At 39.2% G+C, this 22988-nt stretch overlaps 1 protein-coding gene across 2 annotated transcripts in view; it reads right to left on the bottom strand.

Moving 5' to 3' along the window:
• Window positions 1-2057: 2057 nt before the first annotated feature.
• LOC101025385 (ADAMTS-like protein 3) overlaps window positions 2058-22988 on the bottom strand; it is a 261955-nt gene continuing 241024 nt past the window's right edge. For both annotated transcript variants that reach the window (XM_031668415.1, XM_021941826.2), the window contains 6 exons: window positions 19285-19396; window positions 14192-14330; window positions 12934-12984; window positions 11428-11632; window positions 6395-6542; window positions 2058-4762 (listed from right to left, as the gene is read on the bottom strand). In XM_031668415.1, the coding sequence (XP_031524275.1) occupies window positions 4674-4762; window positions 6395-6542; window positions 11428-11632; window positions 12934-12984; window positions 14192-14330; window positions 19285-19396 (744 nt within the window). In that variant the 3' untranslated portion in view covers window positions 2058-4673. The remainder of the gene's footprint in view (window positions 4763-6394; window positions 6543-11427; window positions 11633-12933; window positions 12985-14191; window positions 14331-19284; window positions 19397-22988) is intronic.

Raw genomic sequence — 22988 nt, 5'->3', positions numbered from 1 at the left:
GAATAGAGTCAGAAGTGGTGGCAGGAAACTATAAACTTCACACTAGATGGCTAGGACCAGGCCAGAAACTGCCAGGCAGTGTGAATTATGCAGGAAAATTGCAGAGAGACCACAGAGGGAGAGATTGCGGAAGGTGGGAAGAGGCAGCTGCTCAGGCCAGGGAACAGGTGCTGTCTGCTCAGTCTCCAACAAGGGGGAGGAAAGGGTGGTGTCCTTCAGGAGTAAAGAGCTTTTTAGCTTTGCTCTGTGAATATGAGGAGGAAGAAACCGCTAGCAAAGTCAGGTGGGGCTGACAGAAAAGGCAGGCTTGGAATGAATATAGGCCCTGAACCTCACTGTAGCTTCTATGATATCCCCCTTTTCTGTTTTTTTCTTTTTTCTTTTTTTTTTCTTTTTTTTTTTGAGGCGGAGTCTCGCTATGTCACCCAGGCTGGAGAGTAGTGGCAGGGTCTCAGCTCACTGCAACCTCTGCCTCCAGAGTTCAGGCAATTTTCCTGCCTTAGCCTCCTGAGTAGCTGGGACTACAGGTATGTGCCACCACACCCGGCTAATTTTTGTATTTTTAGTAGAGACGGAGTTTTACCATGTTGGCCAGGCTGGTCTCAAACTCCTGAGTTTGGGTGATAAACCCACCTCGGCTTCCCAAAGTGCTGGGATTATAGGCGTGAGCAACTGCGCCCGGTAGATATCCCCCTTTTCTAATTCAATAAAGTAAACAATATTTTCTGAACTTTAAAGGGATCTTAGAGACTATCTGATCCAGTGGTTCCCAAACTTAGATATGCCCACTCCCCTGCCAAAGTTACCTGGGGTGTTTGTTTAAAATGCTGGTGAATGAACGGGCGTGGGGGCAGGCGCCTGTAGTCCCAGCTACTCGGGAGGCTGAGGCAGGAGAATGGCGTGAACCCGGGAGGCGGAGCTTGCAGTGAGCCGAGATCGCGCCACTGCACTCCAGCCTGGGCGACAGAGCCAGACCCCGTCTCGGGGGAAAAAAAAAAAAAAGTGCTGTTGAATGAAAGAGAGACAGAAAGTAGAATAGAGGTTACCAGAGTCTAGAGGGAGAGAGTAGGGAGTTATTGCTGAAGGTGAGCAGAGCTTATGTTGGGGATGATGAGAAAATTCGAGAGATGGGAGGTGGTGATGGGTGCACAACAATGTGAATGTGATTAACACTACTGAACTGTACCCTTCAAAATGGTTTAAATGGTAAGTTTTATGTTGTATATCTCTTACATGATTTAAAAAAAAATCTGGCAGCCGAAATAAAAAGAAAAAGAAAATGTTGGTGATAGAGCCCCACTCCTACAGTATCTGATGGTATTTTGGTTAATTTTTTTAAAAACTTCTTTTAGAGATACATAATTATGAATGAAATGATGTGCTGTCTGTACTTGCTTCAAAAATGATCAGAGGGTAGTGGCAGTGGTGATGGTTTCAATGAAACAAGAGTGGCGCTGGGTTGATAATTGTTGATACTGGGTTATGAACATGACATAGGGGTTCATTACACTGTTTTCTCCTCTTTTAAATAGGTTTGCAATTTTCTATGATTAAAAAGAAAGTTACAGAAAAAGACTTAATAGGTGGGAGCCATTCCCAACTAAGAGGGGAGTGTGATTAAAGAGAAGGAGGCAAGAGACAGCTTGCTGTGGGCAAGAAACAGCCCGTAAGTCAGTGTGGCTGGAGCATCCCACTCAAGGCAAAAAAAGGAGGGGGCCAGACATAAGGCTGGGGAGCAGGAAGAGTAATACCCTGCCATGTCCTGTTGGGCATATGAACCCACATAAATCTTTGAGTGATGGGGAGACATTTGGATATTCTGAACATTGCAAAGACAGAATTAGACTTGGCCAGGCGCGGTGGCTCACGCCTGTAATCCCAGCACTTTCTGGGGCCGAGACGAGTGGATCATGAGCTCAGGAGATCGAGACCATCCTGGCTAACATGGGGAAACCCCATCTCTACTAAAAATACAAAACATTAGCCTGGCGTGGTGCCACGTGTCTGTAACCCCAGCTACTCAGGAGGCTGAGGCAGGAGAATCGCTTGAACTCAGAAGGCAGAGGTTGCAGTGAGCAGAGATCGTGCCACTGCACTCCAACCTGAGTGACAGAGTGAGACTCCGTCTCAAAAAAAAAAGGAATTAGACTTGCACCCTACCTAGATAGACTACTCTGGTGGCTGTGTTGTGTAGGGGTGGATTTGAGGGAAGCAATTCAGAAGCAAATTAGAAAGCTGTTGTAGGTGTCCTAGGAATTGACTTCAGGACCTATACAAGGATGGTAGTTTGGATGGAGAGGAGGAACTGGAACCAAGGAAGATTTTAGTAAATATAGTCGGCACAACTCAGTGGCTAATTAAACATCAGGGAAGAATGAGAAGGAGCCAAGAAAGACTCCAGGCTTCTAGTTTGGGGAACTGGACAGGCTGCAATCCTATTAACCAAAAGAGGACGTACAGAAGGATTATCGACTGTCATCTAACTGTGTTTTGAAAACAAAAGCTCTTGGTAGGACCCATCATTCTAGACAGAGGACTCTGTGACCTTCCTTCTGTGACAACTACACACTCTCTCTCAAGTGTCTCAAACCCTTTTCTTTCTGTAGACTCCTTCCCTTACAGGATTGTAGGTGATCAGAGATGGGAGAAGGTTCCAGCAGCATGTAGCCTAATGCCTTCCTTGTATAGTTGGAAGGTCTACAGATATTAACTGACTTGTGCAAAACCCTTTTTAATTTGTTTAAGATTGCCCTAACTTCAAAATGAAAAATAACAAACACATACACATAGGCTTTTCCATCAGCTTGACTACCAATCTTTGTTCCTTCTGTAGTACTCAAATACCCATTGCTCCATTTCCTTCTTTTTTGGAAATTTATTTCTGAAATATCCACAATGTTTTATTCTCCACCCTTTGAATGCTACTATTCTAGAATTCACTGAAAAAGCCTTTCTTGTTAATCAAAGCAGCCTTTTCTCTTTCCTCATGGATTTTCCTTGTCTTTCTGAGAGATTTGAATCCTGTTTGCTGCTTGCCTCCTTAAACTCCCTCCTCCTTTGGTCTCTGGAATAATAAGCTTTCCTGGGTCTTACTCTTCCCTCTCTTCACTACTTTACTCCCTCACCATCTTCCTCTTTTGATTCCCCCTCTTCCTCTAAATCTCCAAGCTTCTGTCAGGAGCCCAACACTCTTCTCTTTTTACTCAAATACTGTGAAGCCATTCGCCCTCACACGGTCCACAGTTTCTTCTGTGGTCATAGCTAGCACTGACAGTGGTCCACGTGAAGAAGTCTGTGCTTGTCATGAGTGTGATATGCCAGCTATGTTGGCCCACACCACTTTGCCACATGTGCCTTCTCAGAGAGAAGTAACCCACACTGGCCTGGGGCTCACCACTGGGCTGGACCACAGTAAAAAGGGAGATTGACAAATGAGAGTGGGTTCTGAAAAGCATAGGAGGTTGGGAAAGGATCTAAAAACAACAGTGCATGAAGCCTGCTGAAAAGGCTAAGAATGATGAACTTGGGAAAGACAAAGCTCTCAGGATCCATGGCAGCTTTCTTCGTATTTGTGAAACTTGTCACATGGGATGGGGCATAGATGTATTTTTTTTTTCTGCTTCAGAGAACACAAATTAGGAGGTCTATTCTGTCTCAACAGAAGAAAAAGATCTTGCAAATAACTCGGGTTGCCCAACACAAGAATGAGGCTTCTCTTAATGCAGTGAACTCTGCATATTGCTGAAGGTGTTGAAGAAGAAATGCCTGCTCCGAGAGGGAAAGTGGCCAGATTACTGCTGAGACCCCTTTTCCTCTGATGCTCCGGGAATCGCTCTCTTCATAGACAGCCTGTCAGCACCAAAGACTTAACATGTTTGACATGGAATCAGCCATTCTGTTCAATTACTTGAGTCTATCATTGGTGCTGTTGTTCTTATAGATTCCTGGACTAGAAATCTCAGAGCACCTCTGATTTCTTGCTCTCTTTTTGTCCCTATATAACCGCCTCCAGAATGCTTCTTTGATTTCCTCTTGATTCTTAATTTCCACTGGCACTGTTACAATCCAGATTCATCAAATCACATGCAGATGGTAGTCATTGGATTTTTGAGTTGGAATGAACCCTGGAGAGATCAAGCCCAACCTGCCCCTTTTATAAGTAAGGAGAATAAGAGACAGAAAAATTAGACTTGTCTAAGGTCATGTAGTTAGCAGGGGTGGTTCTAAGCTCCAATACTCTTAGTACCTTGTTCCTTCCATTTCCCTATGATCACTCAAGCAACTAATGCATTCCAACTTAATTAATTTTATAGAGATTGACCATGACTTACCCATGGAATGACTGGTTTATTTGTACAATACTATGATGGTTCATGGTCAAATCACATGCGTTAAAACCTAGAAATTATCCCCAATCTCTTAAGTGCAACAGACCACTGGATCTGCTTTGAGTTAAGTAACACTGTTCTTTTCTGTGCTGCTCAGAGAAACTGCCAAAGGAGGACTGCTGAATTGTGAAATAAAGAAAAACTCTAGCCAGCTCAAGCTCTCTAGAGTCTGTAAATCCAGGTCATTCGGATATTAAATGTATCATTGTACTCCAATGAGTACAAAAATTACATATATCATGTTAACTGGCTATGCCCTGATTATTCCCATAAAGGGTCCTGGACTCACGTTGGTTCTTCTGTTGCTATTCTGGTCTCTTCTAGTTCTTGTGCTTGTTTCAGCCAAGGCAATTTTGCTTCCACTGGACTTTTTTCTAAGAAAAAGAGAACATAAACAATAAGCTTAATTACTATTAATCATTAAGGAGTTGGATATATGATCATATTGGCTGAAGATTTCATTTATAAAGAGGTCATGTTTTTCAAATGCAAGTTGAGTTCCTTAGTAAAATACATTAGGTGGCTGCTGGAATGAATTAAACATTTCTGTTGTATTTTTTTTTAAATTAATACATTATTAAAAAGCAACCAAAGTGATCATGATACAGTTGAATATGCTGTCAAAGTTAACATAAAAATGCCTTTTATAAATCAATACCAATTTCTGTTGTTCATACATTGAAGCTCTTACTTCAACCATATCAGCTTGCTATCTTTGGTTATATTTTATTTTTGTCCATGGAATGCAAACATTAATAGAGAAAGAGAAATAACATGAAAGTTAAGAAAGTTGGGAGGGATGAAAGAGTCTGTGTTATAGTTTACTCAAACTTTTACTGTTGTTGTAGTTGTTGAGGGAGATGATTACCAATTACATCTGGCATGGAAAAACAAACTGTTGCCCCTTTCTGTCCTTTGAAGCCTCCTTGATGTGAAGAAAGGAATAATTTATCTATGAAGTGAGAAATAAAAATAACTTTGGGGTTCTTCAAGGAAACTGTGGACACAATGAAAGTGGCTATGAAAGTATCGTAAGTGCAGAAAGAAGGAGAAAAGACTTCACTGATGGAGTTATGTAGTCAATGTCTGTACCTGTCATGGCAACTAGTGATTTTTCTGCAAGATAGACATACTGAAAAATATTTATTGGATGGCTAATTATGAGGCTCTCTGTATGAATAATGAACCCAAAAATAACAAAAGAGAGTTTTACCATCCTCTCTCAAACACTAAGGAGGAGTCCTTACTAATAGTTGGGAATAATCTTTTCTCCAATTTCAAGATGGAAGATACTTTTCATGAGGATGATTAACATTAAAGAATATGGAAATAATTATGTACAGAGAAGATCATATATCAGAGAAATGATGCCAAATCCTCCTATCCATCGATGCTACCCATTTCTGCTCTTTCATGTAGAACAAATGTGAACTACTGGAGAGATTATAAATGCATCCATAGATCTCCACTGGGAACTGGAAGTTTTCATTCATTCCATGCATTAGTACACATGATAAAGATGACATCATTCCTCCCTCAAAAATCTTACACTCCAGTGGAGAGGTAGCTACAAAGAAGAACGAGAATCTTGAGAAAAGAATAATTTCCTCCTCCTCTATTTCTTCCTCTTTTTCTTGCTCTTCTTTCTCTTCCTCCTCCTACTTTTCCTTCCCCTCCTTTTTTAATCTCCCCCTCTGCCATTCTCCTTCTTTTTCTTCAAGGGAGAGACTGCATTTAATTTTCTTACGTCCACCAAGAAACGTTAGTATAAAACTAGATAGATAGGAGCTACTCCATCTGTACGGAATCAACAGGAGCTCAGTTTTCCCTCAAGATGAATAATTCACATATATCTAACTTCTTTATCTAGATGGGAAGGTCTATTGCAATCTGTCAGTAAAACAATTTTTATAAGAAAGTAGTAAGTTGAAAGGGAAATGCTACAATATTGGAATGGGAGCTAGAAATACTATTTGATTTGAATTTACAATGCACCACAGACTTACCTTTTGGTTTATAACACGGGATGGGAATGACACACTCTTCTTTGATGTGTAATTTCAGTTGTGGGTTGCAGCCCCCAACATGCTCTCCACGGTGGTTAATACACAGAACAACCCGGTACCGTAACCCTCGGCCACAAGTCACTGTGCACTTCAAAGAAGAAAAGACAAGCCAATGCATTATTTTTAAGAGAACCACAAAGGCAATATTTTATCATATGTAAAGGAAAGTCATTAAACTACATAAATATTAAACACAAAAGACTTTTAGACAAATAGTATGTAAGGAAGGGTACCGAGGCTAATTTTCTGTGATGCCTGTATTTCACGGCCCCTCTTTTGTACAACCTTGTTCTACTTCTCAATTGAAAAAGTATTTAAGGTGTGATCATAGTTCAAGAAAATTGAAAATGCCCTGAAATCTTACTGCTCAAATATCAAAGAAACTTGTTACAAGTTTTCTCAAGTTTGATTAAAAGTTTACATGACCCTACCCAAAATAATTTTTGAAGATGAATGAAACCTTTCTGAACTGTCAATAAAAATATAATAAAATTCTGATGAATTATGCCAGAAGATTATTTTTCTATTCTGACTATAGAAGTCAGTCTTGCAAAACTGCTGTCATAAAATGAGGCCATCAAAGATAATTCAGCCAAACACTATAGAAAAAAATACTACAGATGTATCCTGATACATCTATAACTATAACTGCCTGCAGTTAAAGTTAATAAAAATATGCTATGTTTTCCTGAATTTTTTTGCAGCATTTTTTTTCTTGGATTATTTGTTTATGATTTGAAAGTTACTCTTGCCTATGAGTGGAATGTTTTCATGTCATATAAAAATCGAGACTAGCTTTTCATTTATCTGTGTTATAGTTTGGCTCTGTGTCCCCACCCAAATCTCATCTTGAATCGTAATCCCCATAATCCCCACTTGTCGTGGGAGGGACCTGAGAAGGGGTGATTGGATCATGGGGGCAGTTTTCCCCATGCTGGTCTCAGGATAGTGAGTTCTCATAAGATCTGCTGGTTTTATAAAGGGCTCTTCCCCCTTCATGCTCTCTCTCTCTCCTGCTGCCTTGTGAAGGAGGTACTTACTTCTCCTTCACCTTCCACCATCATTGTAAGTTTCCTGAGGCCTCCACAGACATGTGGAACTGTGAGTCAATTAAACCTCTTTCATTTATAAATCAACCAGTCTCTGGTAGTATCTTTATAGCAGTGTGAGAATGGACTAATATAATCTGCATATTGGGGAGTATATATATGTATGCATTTAAAAAATTGATAGACTATATTTTTTGAGGACTGTATTGGGTTTACAGAAATATTGAGCAGACAGTACAGAAAGCCCCAATATTCCCCTTCACCCCTTTTCCCCCCTATGATTTTCCCTATTATTAATGTCTTGCTTTAGTGTGATACCATTGTTACAACTGAGGAACCCATATTAATACATCATTATTAACATAACTAATACATCACTTAATATATCATTATTAAATATTATCATTATTAAATCCAGAGTTCACAATTAGTTGTTGTCAGCTTTTTTAAATTTATAATTTCTTATAATTTCCTTTCTTATTCTAAATAAACATTCTCTTCAATACTCAATATTTGTGTTTTATATTCTTGTTTTTGAGGAGTCCCCTCAAATCTGTACAAGCTTCAGACCCCACCAATTCTGGATCCACCCCAGGGAGGGGCTGAGAGTTCTTGATTGCCTTTGGTTACCTGCTATGGGACAGGCACCTCATTCATTTGTTATCTCATGAATCCTCCTGACCCACTTCTAGGTCAGTGGCTTCAGGCTTATTGAACAGATAAGCAAACGGCCCACCATCTAAGGATCTTGCTCAAGGTCACACAGTTCCTAACAGGCAGAGTGGAATTCCCTCCCAGAGCCATCTATTGCCAAAGCCATGGCCAAGTCACTGCTTTAAGGAGCTTGAAAATTATTTTCTGACCCCCTAAGCAACTTTGTGCCTGGGTATCCCTGGGGACAAGTTTCAAAGACATGTTTCAAGGATATGGAGGCTTTTCTCAGTGTACGCACATTAGGCAGAATATTGGGAAATTTCTCTAGTTCATGATGCCACTCTTGAAACCACTGAACAAATACTTTAATGAGTTTGGTGAAGTTTGAGATTACCCTGTTTTTGGAAAATTGACTCACCTACCCCCTAATTTATCAATTCAAGATATATATAATATTGAGTGGCTGTTTTAGCCAAGAAAGAAAAAATTTCACCCAAAGAGAAAGAAAACAGTACAAGATACAACTATACTACAACTGGTTAATCCAAAGGAGCATCCTCTCCTTTTAAACCACCCTTTTGGGAAGCCAGACACTTCCCCCAATGGCACTGTCAGTGTTTACAACAGTTCCAGAACTCCTCTGTGGAGCTGCATATGTCCTCAATGATGGAAAATCCTCATCACTGAGAATATATTTGATTTTTGAAAAAAGTGAAAAGTATTAAGGGTGAAGTATGGTGCATTAGAAGAGCTAGTTAACATCCTCTATTCTGATAATACATGTAATGATAAAGTCATGATATTTATGGGGATGGAGGGTGATATAAAAGCTCTAAAGCCAACATAAAACATATGACTAGAACTTATGAGAGCTGAAAACAAGCTCTGCAGTTGTAGAAATAATGTTAATTTGGGGCTGAGAAAGTGAAAGTCCCTAATGTCTCAATAACAAATCCTTTTGCAGTTGAGATGATATTCTTTGCTTTCAACAAAATAGAAAGAAGACTTAAATTGCCAGCAGACAGATCCTTAAAAATAATTTTTGATGATAGACCATCACATGAATTTTGGCACATAACTCAAGAGTTCAAAGAACTGAACGACCTTGCTAAAATAAAATCCTTCCATCCTGGTCTATTGATTTATGTGAACAGGCTTTCCCAGTGTATACATGCAAAGCCAAACGAAACAAAATAAGAAACCAATAGTAAAAATTAATAATAAAATCATTGCTGAACATGGCTAATTCTGGTGATGGACTATTTTTTAAGCTCCACTTATCTTCTATAAAGATATATTAATGCATGTACATGATGAACTAAGTGTGTACTCAAATGAAAATGTAGTTTTTGTGTTGTTATTCTTATTTACCAAACTTTGAAATATATATGTTATTTTGACTGTGTAAAATTAACTCAATTCAGAGGAATATTTTAAATAGTTAGGGCCTTATGGCCACAGGAAAGTAAAATAAATTAATTTCAATGATCATATGTATCTTCTTGGAGAGAAGTAGAATACTGTAATTTAAAAAAGACTTTAAAGCATAAAAATACATTATAATAGAATAAAATTCTGTGGGGAAAGTAGATTGCAAATGTGAGTTCAAAGGGAAAAATATGCACAATATCCAAATTGTTAAAGAAGAGCTCGTTCCTGTATTTTTTAAATGAAAGATGGCAAAGACAGAAATTATCATGGCATTTAAATTCCACTAGACAGATTTTTTTGAATGCTGCAACACTCTTATTGTAAAATGTCAACATTCACAACATGTTGAAATGATATTCTTTGTAATTATTTAAACTTGTGATAGGAAATTTCAAATGTCAACCTAAATATATGTGAAGAAATACAAAATTCTCTAATCTTCTTTTTAGGGAGTATGTGACCAAAAATTAATTGATAACTTCTTTCCTAGCAAGTTTGAATAAAGTTCTACAGGGTAATGATGTTTAGTCTGGGGATATCAGAAAAAGACTGATATGGTCTTCACCTGACACTCATTTATCCTTCAAGTTCAAGTGCTACCTCCTTTCTGAAGCTTTCCTGACACCTTCAGGTGGAGTGAATCATTCCACCTTGTGCCTCTGAAGTACTGGGCACATGATACTAGTTATGCACAATACCATACTGTATCACAACTTTGTTTGCATGAACGTCTATGCAACTAGATTCTAAGCTTTTGGGTGGTAGGAGCAAGTTGTATTTACTTCTTAGCACGGTAGCTGACACATTGAATAAATACATGAATAGATATATTAATGTATGTATATGATGAACTATGTGTGTGGGGAGATCACTTAAGAAAGCTGGAGAAACTTGAGTCAATTACATCTCACTCTCCAGAAAATTAAAGGATTAAGATTAAATTATTAAATACCAATGTCTGCATTTTTCATCTTTGACTAATCCAGCTGCATTTTATTTGTTCTGGAGGCTCACTCAGTCATCTCTTTAAAAAGTGAAAACTACGCTAATTTGACATGACCCTTGTTATACCTCTGGGGTGTTTTCCTTCTTCTCTTTTCCTTTATATACAACTTGACCCCACGGATGATTTCTAAATAGGCTGCCCGCCTCCGGTCTTTCTCAATGTTAGGCTATCTTGCCTCAGTTACTTAAAATATATTATGTCTTCACAAAAATTGTGAAGCTTCTTAGTAGCTGCTGGATCAAGGACACACGCTTCATGTCGTGTCAGCATTTCCAACTTAATCTTCCAATTCTTAGTAACATGGCTCATCTCTTCAAATCTTCAACTTCGAGTCACTTCTTGTCATTACTGCCTTTGCTCAGCCATCTCTGTTTGGCCATCTCCCTAACACTAACCCTAACCCAGTGATGCTTCTCAGGTTCTTGCTTGTTTACATTTGTCAAAGAATTTAAAGAATTTAAATTTTAATTCTTGTTTAAATTCTTCAAAGATGGGTTAAGCACCACAGGGGCAACAAATACTTCCTGACTGACTCTGCTTCAACATTCGTTCTTTATACATTTGTTCTTTACAGTACTTAATATTAATTATGCTGGTAATTATATGGAAATATTATTATTAATGTCCTTAATGTTAATTATTTTTACCTATGATGATGCTTGTGGTCTTTCTTACCTTGTCCTCCAACTGTCTTCCTAAGCTCTTTGGAGTAGGAACCATGCTCTTTTACCACTTTTTTTGGTCTCCATGCTGTCTAGTACCATGGTGGGCATATATAAAATATCCCTTAAAATATGAGAATTAATTAAAAGTGGCATATTCTCAAATCTTACCTGAGACCACTCCATGGCAATCCACTTGGGGCAATCAAACAGATTACAAGTTTGCATAACCTTGGGTTTGGGTGCATACATGCACTTCCATTCTTCCACTTGCAATATCTCTCCATGCATGGATTCCTCTACACACACAAAGCTCCGTCTCTGAATCCCTCCTCCACAGGACACGGAACATGCAGTCCAAGGATTATGTTCCCAGCTCAAAAGCAAACAAATAAAATTATATTATTTATTTGTTGTTTGTTTGTTTCAAGTTTGCAAAGATGGTGGCAAAAAATATGGCCTTAAGGTATCAGTTGTGGTTCAGCTGAATGAGCCTGGGACTGGGAGTCATAAGACTTTACTTTTTTTTTTTTTTGAGACAGAGTCTTGCTCTGTCACCCAGGCTGGAGTGCAATGGCACAATCTCGGCTCACTGCAACCTCCACACCCCAGGTTCAAGCAATTCTCCTGCCTCAGCCTCCCTAGTTGCTGGGATTACAGGCGTGCGCCACCATGCCCGGCTAATTTTTGTATTTTTAGTAGAGACAGGGTTTCATCATGTTGGCCAGGCTAATCTAGAACTCCTGACCTCGTGATCCGCCTGCCTCAGCCTCCCAAAGTGCTGGGATTACAGGCGTGAGCCACCATGCCCGGCCTTTTTAAAATTTTAATTTTTTTTTTTAAGATGGAATCTCTTTCTGTCACCCAGGCTGGAGTGCAGTGGCAAGATCGTGGCTCACTGCAACCTCTGCCTCCTGTGTTCAAGCAATTCTTCTGCTTCAGCCTCCCAAGTAGCTGGGATTACAGGCACCTGCCACCATGCCCAGCTAATTTTTGTATGTTTTAGTAAAGAGGGGGTTTCGCCATGTTGGCCAGGCTGGTCTTGAACTCCTGACCTCAAGTGATCCATCCACCTTAGCCTCCCAAAGTGCTGGGATTATAGGCATGTGCCACCACACCCGGCCAAGACTTTATTCTTAACTGCCACACACAATCTCTAGTCACAAGGTACTTAGCTCCTCACATCTGGGGTTTTTGTCAACTGGGAATAATATACCTTCCCTACTTAACCTTCATAAGACCACTGTGAAAATTAAATCAATTAAAATATATAGTGTGGCTGCATCTTCAAACTGCCTCTAAACCGTAAAATACTAATGGACAATATTATCAGAGAATCACAGAACCTCAGAGTCAGGAAGGACCATACTATTCATCTTGGTTTAAAAGGGGATTAAAATTTCTGATTAATTGCAACACTTGAGCTCCTGCTATGATACTCAGTTGTCCAAGATAGGCTTGACAGCTCTAGCGATGGGGAACATCATCTTTTGAGGCAGCCTATTCCATCTAATTCTTAGAAAGATTTCTCCTATTATTGAGTTGAACTCTGTTTTCCCTTAGCTCTGTAAAGTATCTAATATCTAACCCTCAGACATTCTAGGCTATTGCTACAGATGCTACAATTCCTAGCAAACTACTTAAATTGCAAAAAGGAAAAGGAAACATATAACTCACCGAGGAAGAGGTTGGAAGTGGTCGTAGGGCATTATCTCTTTAAATCCATCACTACAAATGAAATCATTGTGAGAATATCATTTCTATAATAAATTAACACATTTATTAATTGACTAATATAATATTTGACATCCCAAGAGACACAGCTCTTTCAAATTGGAAACTAAAAATGTCAAGTGTTATCAACCACTCCCAAAAATTCAGCCACTATCTCTTTAATTGTCAGGAATACCTACGACACAAATTCTCCAGTTCTATTTGAAAATATAGAAAACTAAACTAGCAGTATATTAATTAAAGGAAAAAAGTACCTTGCAATTTAGATAAATTTATTCCTTTTTATAATCACTACTCTCTTAATATACCAGTGATATTAACACACTGTCATATTAGTAGGATCTTCAAAAACCACTTTATTTCACAGAATTTGTCCTTTGAAAGGTCTCTATTAATAATTACGTTCAACCAGGCTTATAGGAAACGGGCAGTTTAGTAACAGGAAATGAAATCCACTGAGAACGCTTCCTTTTCCACTTGCACACTTCTTCCTAAGCCAGCTGGCAGATATCTGGAGGATTCTGGGACTTGATATTTGTTATTTTAAGGTATTGTAGTAAGCCAGGAAACTTCCCCAGGCAATCCAAGTCAGCAGGTACTAAATTATGCAATAGGATAATTTACGCATAGCTTTTTTTGCTTTGGCATTAAAACTTTTTACTTCCTTGCACAATGCATTATTTATACTGAATTTAATGTGAACACTTCAAAAGCCAAAACGTGATAATGGGTGACCCAGTTTAAAAGCTAAAATGGTGAGTGGAAGATATTTATGATTGGCAGATGGACTAGACATTGTACTTGGATGAAGAGAGCAGGAGATGTTCAAAAAGTTCATTATAAAAACACTTAGGAACACATAGCCCACAACAAGAGAAAGCTAGACTGACAAGAGAAAGCTAGACTTGTTTTATCACAGTTTAGAGATAACAAAAAGCAAAAGAAATGAGGCAGATTGCCTTTCTATATCTTGAACAAATGTACTGAAATGCTGCCAGTGTATGGCAATTCTAATCCGGACACTCATTAGGAATATATCCTAATTCCTATGCACCATAGTTACAAATGTGAATGTAGGCACCTGCCACCAGTAGACAAAGTCAGGAAATGGAAATGTATTGCCCTGTAAAGATTGCTCAGTCTCAGTTGAAGCTGATTTGTTTCTTTATGAAGTAAAAAGGGTGTGGACAATGACACAAACCTTGATGGGCAGGGATCCATGCTGCATTCCTTCAGTTTTGGTTTTGGTTTTACATTTTCAGGGTAGTAGTGACAATAATGGTCAGGAACTACCCTCTTCAAGCGGATATCCACACATTCAGCAGAATTGAGCTGATAACCTAAAGTGTTAGAAAAGGAAAGTCTGAATATTGCAACCGTTTCATTTTTACTTGGCAGAGTTATCACTTGCAACACACTTTTTTTTTTTTCCTCTTTAGGAAACTTAACTCAGTGGTTCTCAACCCTGGCTCTATAACAGAACCACATGGGAGCTTTTAATATACTCTAATGCCCAGGTTCCTTCATGGTCCAATTAAGTCAGAAGCCCTGTCTCTGGGATCCAGGAAAACAGTACCTTTTAAAAAAGGTTCTCAGGTTCTTCTCAGATGACTAAAATGCGCGGCCAAAATTGAGAATGACAATTAGTACCGACTGCAGTACTCTCAGCACTTCTAACTGAAAAATTACAATAGTCTCCTCTCAAGAACTGTTTGCAGCCCAGGTGCAGGTGAGTTATTCATTCTCCTCAGTTCATTGTCTTTTCTCCTCATTGTCATCATGGCACTGTGCAAGGCCCTTCTCTCATTTCCATGTAATCTTTCTTCTTCCCTTATTGACACTCCCATTCCAATCCCCGCAACACACCTATTTTGATTTGTTGTTGATATGTCCTTAAATATGCAACTGTCTTATGTAATGCTGCTGTTTTTGTGTGTCTGTTTTTAACTGAATAAATGATAATGTGTTTTAAATCTTGTTCCATTTTCCATTTTTCTCATTCAACATCATGTTTTTGAGAACTACTCTTGCGCTGGGTGATTGCTGGGTTGAATATTTCTTTCATAACATTTTATAATTTGCATATGCAGTACCACATTTTACTCCTCTGCTCCCTTGGGATGCCACAGGCACCTGCAATACCAATAAGCTTTCCAAATGGGGAATTAAGCATTGTCTATACAAAAAGGAACAAAATCCATCTCCCCATGTCACTCCCCAGCCCTCATCTCACAAGCCTTCGAACAGAAGGAACGAAGACTTATTCCTGATTCTATTAAATCTAATTTGTAGAGTTTCTGAGGAAAGTGAACATTGCAAATAGATGAGTGCTATAAATTTAAAAAGCAAGTCACAAAATGATGCTTCTATTTCCTGAAAGATCTGATTCCAAGTTTCCTGTCACTACATAAGTGTCTTGTTAAGTTAAACTTTTTCAAAAAAAGGTAATTTTTCAAAACTAGAATGAGCTCTTTAGGAAAGAAAAAATGCCCAAAGCCAAGCGCTCTGCTTCTGCCAGTTGATCTAAAGGTCTAAAAATACATTTAAAGTCCTGATTGTCGAGAGGAATCTGATTTTATAAACCACTAGACAGCTTTCTACAAGACACAGCTTGGATGTAAGCTAAGTGCAGAAGGACGGACTGGTATGCATTATAAAAGCAAGGTCGAAACCGCAAGAATGAAAATCCAAATGGAGTCAATAAAATGTTACTTGGGTGCCAACATCTGCCTGAAAGTTGACGATATCAGATGGCAATGGCAATCTAGGTACTTTATCCAGACTGATCTCAAGTGTCTCACATCGACAATTACAGACGAAGACTAGGAAAGTCCATCTAAGTACCCCAGTACCTTAGAGATCAATGAACTAATTTTCTTGATTATCCAAAAAATTCTGAAATTCCATTCACAGACATCACACAGATTTGATTACTAATATAATTAAATTTTGGTAATGCTTTCCTTGTGGGTTTTATGTGTGTGTTTTATTTTCCCCAAAACAAATACAAAATGAGATTACAGCTCCTTGAGTCAGAAAAAATATATATTTGTTCTACATAGAAATAGACTTCTAAATGAAAACAGGGCATAAACAGTGTTTATAATTTGGGGAGAGACAATTAATTTTCCTCTTTTGTTTTATCACAGTTTAGAGATAACAAAAAGCAAAAGAAATGAGGCAGATTGCCTTTCTATATCTTGAACAAATATACTGAAATGCTGCCAGTGTACAGAAAATGGCAGGCACCCCAAAAGCAGCCTAAAATCTCCCTTCTGTTCTTACATCCACTGCTATCTTTGGAGACGATCTCACTGCTAAGTGCTCATGCACATTTATAGTTCCAGCAGGACTGACTATGTCTTTCCATGGGCACCCAAGTATGAGAAACACCTATTCGCTTCCCAAGAATTTAATCAACTGGACTAAGCTGAATCCCACTATAAAATGTCTCCTCTAGAGTAGAAAGTGTCTTTTATCTTATGGATCCAAATGTGAACGTCTCTCTGAATTACTGTGTGTAAGAACAAAGAAATATTTTTTTTTCAAAAAAATAGATGTTTGAGCCAGGCGTGGTGGCACATGCCCACACTCCCAGCTACTCGAGAGGCTGCAGTGGGAGGATGGCTCGGGCCCACCAGTTGGAGACCAGCCTGGGCAACATAGTGAGACCTCACCTCTACAAAATATTTTAAAAATTATCCAGGCATGGTGGCACATGCCTGTAGTTCCAGCTACTTGGGAAGCTGAGGCTGGAGGATTGCTTGAGCCCAGGAGTTTGAATCTAGCCTGGGCAACTTAGTGAGACCTGCCTCTAAAACAAACAAAAGAGAGAGATGTTTGTTTTTCTGCAGAGTAAGAGTATCCAAAGAGTCATAAGTGACCCAAAGATGTAAAGGAGCCTTTGCCTCATAAAAATGCTTATAACATTCAAGAAAATTCAGGAGGAATTGAAAATAAACTGAATGAATGTCAGAGCTGGTAGAAACTTGAAGAGGACTTACTCCACTGGTTTGTTTTCATTGTATTAATTTTGTGATTGTGCTCTATTTGTGACAAGGAATAGATTTCCACTTAAGGTAGTACTATTAAATTCTTTTTGTGAATATGTTTATTTAAGTTGAATAAATGTCCCCTTAAAGAAAAATCCTTAAGTAAATAATAGTGCAGGAATAACACAGATATGGCAAAAATAGTGATGGCAATATGGCTCCAGCTGCTATCCAAAGACACTGGCTTAAAGAGGCAATGTACACTTTGTGGTACACACAAAGTGGAGTATGTACCATCATCTCCTGGAGGATTAACCACACCCTGGGGTTTCTGACTCAGTAGGTCTGTGGTGGGGCCTGAGAATCTGCATTTCTAGTAAGTTCCCAGGAGATGCTGATGCTACAGGTCCAGGAAGTCCACTGTGAGAATCACTGCTGCAAGATCATAATCAAGTGGTCTATTGCCTCAACCCTGGCCCTAGGAAGAACTAACTGGCGAACTGGGGAGATTCACTTTTACTTTCTTTCTGTGGCACTATTCAGTTTTCTCTTCCATTCCTAGGGATGTAAACTTCTTCTTGGGCCTGGGCTGCCCAGTGCTTTCCACAAAAGTGCCTGCCCTGTTGTTTCAAGGGGAGCCTAAATTCCAGAAGAGAGAGATCTGCCTGCATATTCACAGCAACCTGGCACTGACTGAAGAGCCCTCCTTCATATACCTGTAGTTTAAAGGAGATAGGCCAGTTTCTGACTCTAAGTAAATTGATATTCCGTAGGCTTCAAGGACTGAAAACATGTGGAGCTAGGTTGGGCTGAAGGAGTATTTATTCTAGCTCTTCAAACAAGACCATACCTGAGCCTGCGTACCCTGACCTGGTCCCAGGTGTAGTAGGTGGTTTAGGGGAGGCACAAGGGCAAAGTCATTTAGAGCATGACTCTGGTATCAAGCAGACCTGGCACCAGATCCTAGCTGCACTGTTTATTAGCTGAACAACATACTACTGTATGCTCTTTACACTTTCTAAGTGTCAGTTTATTCATGTATAAGAGAAATAAAAGAGACCTTCCTTAGGGTTTTCTTGAAGAATAAATGTGATTATGAACAACTAATCCATGGCTTGACACATGGTAAACACCTAGTATCACCGCCTGGTACTCTAAGGGGAAGCTTCAACATAAATCCCTATTCTAGTAAGTCATGGTTCCTGGGTTGCATGCATTTATTCTTTGATTTAAAAGGTCAGTTCAGAAAAAGAATTCTTTTGACAGTAGCTCTAGTTGCCTCCTCATTTGGTCCAGGGAGTTGCCAGTTCTCCGTATCAAACGGACAATTATCTTCCACCAGAGCATGAAAGATGCTGCTTTTGTAGCGTGTGTGGAGCCCTGCATTACACTTGTCCTAAAACTTTCCTCAACCGACTATGAAAATCTTGAACTAGGCTGGGCACGGTGGCTCACACCTGTAATCCCAGCACTTTGGGAGGCCAAGGTAGGTGGATCAGCTGAGGTTGGGAGTTCGAGAGCAGCCTGGCCAACATGGTGAAACCCTGTGTCTACTAAAAATACAAAAATAAGCCAGGCAAGGTGGCAGGCACCTGTAATCCCAGCTACTCAGGAGGCTGAGGCACGAGAATCACTTGAACCTGGGAGGCAGAGGTTGCAGTGAGCTGAGCATGACACTGCACTCCAGCCTGGGCAACACAGCAAGACTCCGTCTCAAAAAAGGAAAGGGAAAGGGAAAAGAAAAGGGAAAGGGAAAGAGAAGAGAAGGAAAGAAAACTTTTAACTAAGCAGACAATAAGCAAGACTTTCCCCTTAACACTTAGTAGAGACTCTTTCTCTTTTTAATAAGCTTCTACTCTTGCACCTGAGAAGAAAAAAGTTGTAAATCTAATGTTAGAACCAACATACCCATTGACTCAACCAGGCTGGGCAAGTCACTCCATCTTTCTGCTTCTCAGATTTTTCATAGAAAATTAAAAATAATACATACTTTAAGGGCAATCAAGAAGAGAAATGCAGTAACACACGCAAACAAGTTTGTTTACAGTTTTTTGTTTTTTGGGGGGTTTTTTGGGCTAAAAGTAAAAGGTGTTTTCCAAATCCAATTTTGCACCTGTCTTCAAGAGTAAAGGCAAAAGTATCTTATCCATTAACACCATTGCATTCAGGCTGCTGAGTAAGGTGCTGTGTGATCAGACATCTCTAATCACCACGCCAATTTTAAAATCAGCTTCAAAAATGCAAATGCGTAATTTCTCTAACTCTGAGCTCTAAATATTCATGAACAAAGCCTGGGCCTCACCTCCTCCACATGTCACAGTGCAGGGAAAGAAGTCAGTTTGTCTCCACTGATGACTGATGGGCTGGTAAAAGAAGAACTGAACCACGCTGTCTTTGGCTGCAGTGTACCTGGTCTGGACAAAAAGAACTGTGAGAACACACGTGCAAACAAGGAGCTAGTGCTTTCCACACCTTTCAGAATAAGATAAATGTTCTTCATGTATGCAGACAACCACCCATCCATTAGAAAAACTATGGGGCAGGAGTCCAATAAGTTTAAGATGTGATAACATTTCATTAAGATTTGTCATAAATGGGGGCTCAGGTGATCTTCTGCAAATCTCCCTGGAGTCATTTTTCCAGATAATTCCATGCCTGTGAATGGATTCACAAAAAATGTAGGTAGACATTTTTTTATTTGTTCATTTCATATTGTTTTTCTTCCTGAAACATTTGATGTTAATTTTCATGACAACAAAGGTTGAGAATTGATTTGGGTTTGCTCACAATATAGCACATAGCGGAGGCTCTTACATTTTTAATAATAATATATTTAAGCACACCCTTCTGAAAAATTCTTCTAGAAGCGCAACTGCAAGAACTCGACTTAAGTGTACAAATACATGGTGTTTAAACAGTCTAGTATCTAATTAAAAGGAAATGGGGGCCAGGCACGATGGCTCACACCTGTAATCTCAGTACTTTGGGAAGCCAAGGCAAGTGGATCACTTGAGGTCAGGAGTTCGAGACCAGCCTTGCCAACATGGTGAAATCCCATCTCTATTAAAAACACAAAAATTAGCCCAGCATGGTGCCACATGCCTGTAGTCCCAGCTACTCAGGAGGCTGAGGTGGGAGAATCTCTTGAACCACTGTCTAAAAAAAAAAAAAAAAAAAAAAAAGGGAAATAGGGGCACTAATGAGATAATATATGTTAATTAGTTCCATTTAACCATTCCACAATATATACATATTTCAAAACATCATGTTATACACTATAAATATATACAATTTTTGTCAATTAAAAATGCTAAGAAAAGATTAATGTGGCCAGCACAGTGGCTCATGCCTATAATCTCAGAACTTTGGGAGGCCAAGGTGGGTAGATCATCTGAGGTCAGGAGTTTGAGACCAGCCTGGCCAAGATGGCAAAACCCGGTCTCTACTAAAAAGTACAAAAATCAGCCAGGTGTGGTGGTATGTGCCTGTAGTCCCAGCTACTCAGGAGGCTGAGGCAGGAGAATAGCTCGAACCCGGGAGGCAGAGGTTGCAGTGAGCTGAGATCACACCGTTGCACTCCAGCCTGGGCAACAAGAGCAAAATTCCATCTCAAAAAAACAAAAAGAAAAGAAAAAAATAATGTGTTAGAAAAACCAGGCCAGGCACAGTGGCTCACACCTGTAACCCAGCACTTTGGTAGTTCAAGGCAGGAGGATCACTTGAGGCCAGAAGTTTGAAATCAGTCTGGTCAACATAGCAAGATCCTATCTCTCCAAAAGAAAAAAGTTTAAAATTAGCCAGGTGGGGTGGCATGCACCTGTAGTCCCAGCTATAGCTATTGCGGGTGCTGAGGCAAAAGGACAACTCGAGTCCAGGAGTTTGAGGCTGCAGTGAGTCAAGATCACGTCACTGCACTCCAGTCTGGTAAACAGAGCAAGACTCTGTCTCAAAAAAACACAAAAAAGAAAAAGAAAAATCTCTAAAAAATGCAACTGGAAAAACAAACAAACAAACAAACAAAAACAAGAAATAAAATTAGGATAAAAAATTTTACCAATAAAAATAAATATGGTGGGCCGGGCATGGTGGCTGACGCCTGTAATCCCAGCACCTTGGGAAGCTGAGGCAGGCAGGTCCCTTGAGGTCAGGAGCTCAAGACCAGCCTGTCCAACATGGTGAAACCCTAGCTCGACTAAAAATACAAAAATTAGCTGGGTGTGGTAGCGCATGCCTGTAATGCCAGCTACTCAGGAAGCTGAGGCAGGAGAATCACTTGAACCCAGGAGGCAGAGGTTGCAGTGAGCCAAGATCGCGCCATAGCACTCCAGCCTGGGCAACAGAGTGAGACTGCATCTCAAAAAATAAAATAAAATAAATAAAATAAAATAAATGCAGTATTATAAAAGATATTTCATATGAGAAATGCTATATTTAGTGGAAGAAACAACTTATCAAAATAATACAGTTTAATTTTTTGAGGAATTTTAATAAAGAATATCAATAAATCTGCTACAATATTTCTTTAAAAAATAGAGATAATAGACAAATACAATGAAGAGGCAGTATTTAATGATATAATCGCTTAGAATTTCCTAGACTTTAAGAAAGACAGAAGTCTCTGTTTCAAAATCTTCATTCAGTTCTAGACATTTAAAAAAATAAAACAAAAAGCATAAAGCAAAATCCTAAAAGCTATCATAAAGAAAAATATGATTACCTAGAAAAATGTGAAAAATCAGATTAACATCACATTTCTCACAAGAAATACTGGATTCAAGAAAACAAAGTCAAGTCCTCAAAGTGATGAGGGACAAGAATATTGGATCTGGAATTCTATAACCAAGTTATTAATCAGTAATCAGTTATCAGTTATCCATCTATAATCAAATGATCAATCATTAATCAATGAAATAAAGATATTTTCAGACACAAAATGATTCTGAAACTTTACCACTCAGAGATATTCACTGGAAAAAAAGAAAAAAAAACTACTAAAGAATGTACCAACTAAGAACTAATATAAATACAGAAGTAGTGAGATGCAAGAAGCAATAACGATTAAATAAATCAGTAAAGCTTATGAGAGAATCTAAACAATTTTTTGTTTAGATTTTTAAAAACCACTATTTTAAAACATTTTAAAACCACTATTTTAAACAGCACAGTTTACAGAGATAGGATACACTGCTAAGGAGCTTTGTTTCTGGCTGTAGCAGGACTGCTTGTTTCTGATGAATCTCCCCAGTGAGAATAAGTAAAAATGCTGCATAAAATTTTCTTTTTTCTTTTTCTTTTCTTTTTTTTTTCAAGATGGAGTCTCCCTCTGTTACTCAAGCTGGAGAACAGTGGTGCAATCTCAACTCACTGCAACCTTTGCCTCCCAGGTTCAAGGGATTCTCTTGCCTCAGTCTCTGAGTAGCTGGGATTACAGACACACACCACCCTGCCTGGCTAATTTTTGTATTTTTAGTAGAGATGCGGTTTCGGCATGTTGGCTAGGCTGGTCTCGAACTCTTGACAGCAGGTGATCCACCTGCCTCGGCCTCCCAAAGTGCTGGGATTACAGGCATGAGCCACAGCGCCTGGCCCATAAAATATTTTTAGTGTATTTTAACGCATCAGAAAACTACCATGCTAGTGAGGATTTGCAGGGCTAAGATCACAGACACAAAAGAAACTTAGAAACGTAAGCAAATTTGGCATGACATTTCGCTCTACCTTTTTGCTCAAGGCATTTTCCAGTTTGCAAGTGGTGGCTGAGCAGCTGAGAAACTGGACAAATCTGTCATCAGCCTCATGTAGTGGAAAGCGAACACCTAGAGCTCAAGGCCTTCCAAGGTGTCAGGTGTTGGTAAACACCCCAGGTTCCCAACCCAGGACCCCAGAAAGCTCTATCACAGGAATAAAGTAAACTGGAAACAGGACAACCTTCAAAGGGAATAAAGCCCTGGTTCAAGTTATTTCAATTCCTTGTTGGATAAAGATGACTGGTTGCTAAACTAGCTG

Source organism: Papio anubis, chromosome 7, assembly GCF_008728515.1.
Source record: "Papio anubis isolate 15944 chromosome 7, Panubis1.0, whole genome shotgun sequence".
NCBI classification, from domain to species: Eukaryota; Metazoa; Chordata; class Mammalia; order Primates; family Cercopithecidae; genus Papio; species Papio anubis.
The sequence above is the reverse complement of the archived record's forward strand: the minus strand, read 5'-3'. Positions and strand labels throughout refer to the sequence as shown.